Source organism: Orbicella faveolata, unplaced genomic scaffold (assembly GCF_042242905.1).
Source record: "Orbicella faveolata isolate gen_17 unplaced genomic scaffold, um_ofav_v1 contig_46, whole genome shotgun sequence".
In the NCBI taxonomy this organism is placed as follows: Eukaryota; Metazoa; Cnidaria; class Anthozoa; order Scleractinia; family Merulinidae; genus Orbicella; species Orbicella faveolata.
Window position 1 is genome coordinate 31,391,990 of NW_028301576.1, and position 3,841 is coordinate 31,395,830.

General features: G+C 45.7%; 1 protein-coding gene across 1 annotated transcript; it reads left to right on the top strand.

Moving 5' to 3' along the window:
* The first annotated feature begins 1,491 nt into the window (after positions 1 to 1,491).
* Positions 1,492 to 3,228, top strand: LOC149099723 (uncharacterized). Its single transcript, XM_089276900.1, has 2 exons — positions 1,492 to 1,748; positions 2,184 to 3,228. The coding sequence occupies exons 1-2, from the start codon at positions 1,492 to 1,494 to the stop codon at positions 3,226 to 3,228; spliced, it is 1,302 nt and encodes a 433-aa protein (XP_089133026.1).
* The last annotated feature ends 613 nt before the right edge of the window (positions 3,229 to 3,841 follow it).

The following is a 3,841-nucleotide window of genomic DNA, read 5'->3' on the forward strand; positions in this document are numbered from 1 at the left end:
TGTGATGTGACTATTTGATAATTAGATTAATTCTTGTTTATCGGTTAAATTAAAATTTATGTTTTGAATAAAAAATCGTTTCTCTTCCACTTTTCAGCAGATATTTAACTTTTACATTCCATTTATCTCCAGCAGTAAGTTAGAAAAATACACATCTTTCTTATATTTTCATGGAAACAAAGGTATCTTGTTGTATACATTGGTGAGGGACACAAAAGTATCAAATTACAAATGTCGGTATGAAAAGTAATGCTACAAACTGAACGAAACTCAAGATAAAATACCACAATCAATTTAAAACCGTCTTGACAGACGGTAATTGTAACATATTTGTTGGGCAAAACACAAACATGAAACACACACACGGCTAAGATTATATCTTATCAAGTTTTTGTCCGTTCATGTTCTGCAACGGGGAAAAGGCCTAGTTGACTACCAAGGGAGAGAACAGCAGGGGCAAGGAGGACCTCTGTGACTACTGCATCATAGCTGTGAATTACACTCTGCATTATCTGAGATTGTCTCACTAGTTCTTTTTTATGAGAATATCGAGGTTGTAGTTTTAAGAATAACCCTGAGGCTGACATTATGAAAAGATTGCAATTTTTCGTGTTTAAAATTTGTAAATACAATACAATCTAAGAATATTCACAACAATGTTTTTAGCCTAAAATCCCCAGAAAAATAAGAATATCCATTCCCCACTGAAAAAAACCAACCTTATTTTAAAAAAAGTGTACACTCTCCCACACTCTCCAGTAGTGGGGCTCTTTTGTGAGGAGCAACTGAGCTTGGGGAGATGTGGAGTAACCCCTTAGCCACTATTAAGCTCCCAGGTCCATCCTGACCCGGAATGGTAGCACCTGCTCAGGGTTCCTCACTTAGGGTTACTTAGCACCCACTGCCTTGTGGATGGCTACGGATAGCTAAAGGCTAAGGGAGTCAAGCCTGACAGAAAAACCAGAGTGGTAGCCCCGTAGGCAGCCTGATGAATATTATCCAGTCGCTGGCAGCTCCTGCAGTCGACCTGGTCCCAAATGTACTGGCCATGCCTTTCCTTTGAACAAGACTAGTGAGACCGAGAGAGGGATCTGGTGCTGCGCAAACCAGTCTCCTCTTAATTTTGCCCAGACTTAGCAACTGGAGAGGCAACTTCAGCATGTTGTATGGCCTTGCCTGGCATGACATCAAACCGGGGAGTGGCAGTTACCGGTTCTAAGTTAGGGCCTGATTGGTGTACGGCTGGGTGCCAGGGGCCACTCCTGACAGTGGGAGGGACTATTTAGCCCCACTGGACAGCTACCACACACTTCAAGCTGAGCAGCCCTCAGCCAATAAGGTGCTGTCCTGCCATGGTTCACCTATCCTGTGTGGGTGCATAGGTCTTAGGCTTGGAAATAGGCTGACAAGTGGACCACAATTCCTTCACCCACAGATAGAGCAAGTCGAAAAAGCCCAGCTCTCAAGTTTGGGAGCTGGAATGTTCGAACGATGACTGGCTTGAACATGGACATACGAGATATTGATGGCCCACGCAAAACTGCTGTGATTAGCAGTGAACTAACAAGACTCAATGTTGACATTGCAGCTCTGCAAGAAACACGTTTAGCAGACTACGGCAGTCTCAGAGAGGAGTACTCATTCTTCTGGCAGGGCAAGAGCGAAGAGGATCGCAGGGAGCAAGGAGTTGGCTTTGCCATCAGGAACAGGCTCCTTCCAATGGTGGAGCCCAGCGACTATAAGTCAGAGTGAGTCATGCACATTAAGCTCAATACTGTAACAGGAACAATCCACCTTGTATCTGCTTACGCTCCTACTCTGACATCCAGTAGTGACATCAAAGATGCTTTTTACAGTGAGCTTGAAGACTCCATTAAAAGACTGCCAAAAAAACACTCCCTGATAATTCTTGGTGATTTCAATGCTAGAGTAGGTGACAACCAAGGGTCATGGCCCATCAGCCTCGGGCATGCAGGTGTCGGCAAGTGCAATGAAAATGGTCAGCGGCTCCTCGACCTCTGCACACATTATCACCTCTGCATTACCAATACATTCTTTGTAGTCAAGAAGCAGCACTGTGTATCCTGGATGCACCCAAGATCCTAGCATTGGCACCAGCTGGACCTTATTATCACCCGCCATGAGCACCTACACACTATTTGCACAACCTGTGTATTTCACAGTGCTGACTGTGATTCCGACCACTCCTTGGTCATCACCAAGGTCGCCTTCCGTGCCAAAAAATTTTATCACGTTAGGAACCACACTAAGGCCCGTATTAATGCAGCCGCCACTTCCATCCTAGAGAAAGCTGCGAAATTCCAAGATCTGCTTAACAGCAAACTGAGAGACTGTTCTGATCTAAAGGCAAAAGAATGCTTGGACCAGATCAGAGACACCACCCTCGCTGCTGCCATCCAAGCATTTGGCAAGACAAAAACCAAGAACCAGGATTGGTTTGACACAAACATTGTCACTCTGCAGCTGCTGATAGAAGCCAAGAGAGATCTGCTGCTGGAACACCGCAAGAATCCAACACCTGAAACACTTGCTGCCCTAAGGCTGGCCAGGAGTCAAACTAAGGAAGAGTGCATTAGGTGCACCAACAAATTTTGGCTGGATCTTTGCTCCACCATCCAGGTTGCCGCTGACACTGCCAACATCCGAGCCATGTTTGAAGGCATTAAGAAAGCTATAGGTCCAAATCCAACCAAATGTGCCCCACTGAAATCCTCGAATGGTGAAGTAATTCAAGACAAGGCCAAGCAACTTGAAAGATGGGTTGAACACTACTCTCAGCTCTACGACCATGAGAACATAGTCTCCGCAACTGCCCTCGACCAGATTGAGAGACTGCCAAACATGCCTGAACTAGATAATGCCCCTACTCTAGAGGAGCTTCTAGGTGCCATCAAAGACATTTCATCTGGCAAGGCACCAGGATCAGATGGCATACCTGCAGAGGTCTTTAAATGTGGTGGTGACCACCTTCAAAATGTGCTCCATCAGTTGTTGTGCAAATGCTGGGAGGAGGGAGCAGTCCCCCAAGAGATGCGAGATTCTATCATCACAACCCTGTTCAAGAACAAGGGTGACTGCAGTGACTGCAACAATTATCGGGGCATCTCTCTCCTTTGCATTGCTGGCAAGCTCTTTGCCCGTGTGGCACTCCGTCGCCTTCAGCAGCTTGCAGAAAGAGTGTACCCTGAATCTCAGTGTGGTTTTTGATCCCAACGCTCAACAGTTATGATCTTCTCTGTGCGACAGCTACAAGAAAAGTGCAGGGAACAACAACAGCCTCTTTTCATTGCCTTCATCGATTTAACTAAGGCTTTTGATCTGGTTAGCAGAGATGGCCTCTTCAAGATCCTGCCTCTCATCGGCTGCCCACCAAAGCTTCTGAGCTTTCTGGAGTCTTTTCACAACAACATGCACGGTACTGTTTGATTCGATGGCAACATGTCTGAGGCATTCAACATTCACAGCGAAGTCAAACAAGGCTGTGTGCTGGCTCCCACCCTCTTTGGAATCTTTTTTCTTTTTTGTTCCTGAAACATGCCTTTAGAACAACAAATGCTGGCATTTTTCTCTGTTCCCGCACTGATGCCAAACTTTTCAATCTTGCCCGACGCAGATTGAAAACCACAGTCAGCCAAGTTTTCCTCAGAGACTTTTTGTTTGCCAACAATGCAGCTCTGGTTGCTCATAGTGACAACGATCTCCAGAACCTCCTCAATGGCTTTTCGAACGACTGTGATGACTTCGGCCCAACGATCAGCCTCCAAAAAACCAAAATCATGACTCAGGGTACAGACGTTTCCTTCTCTCTCTTCATCAAGGA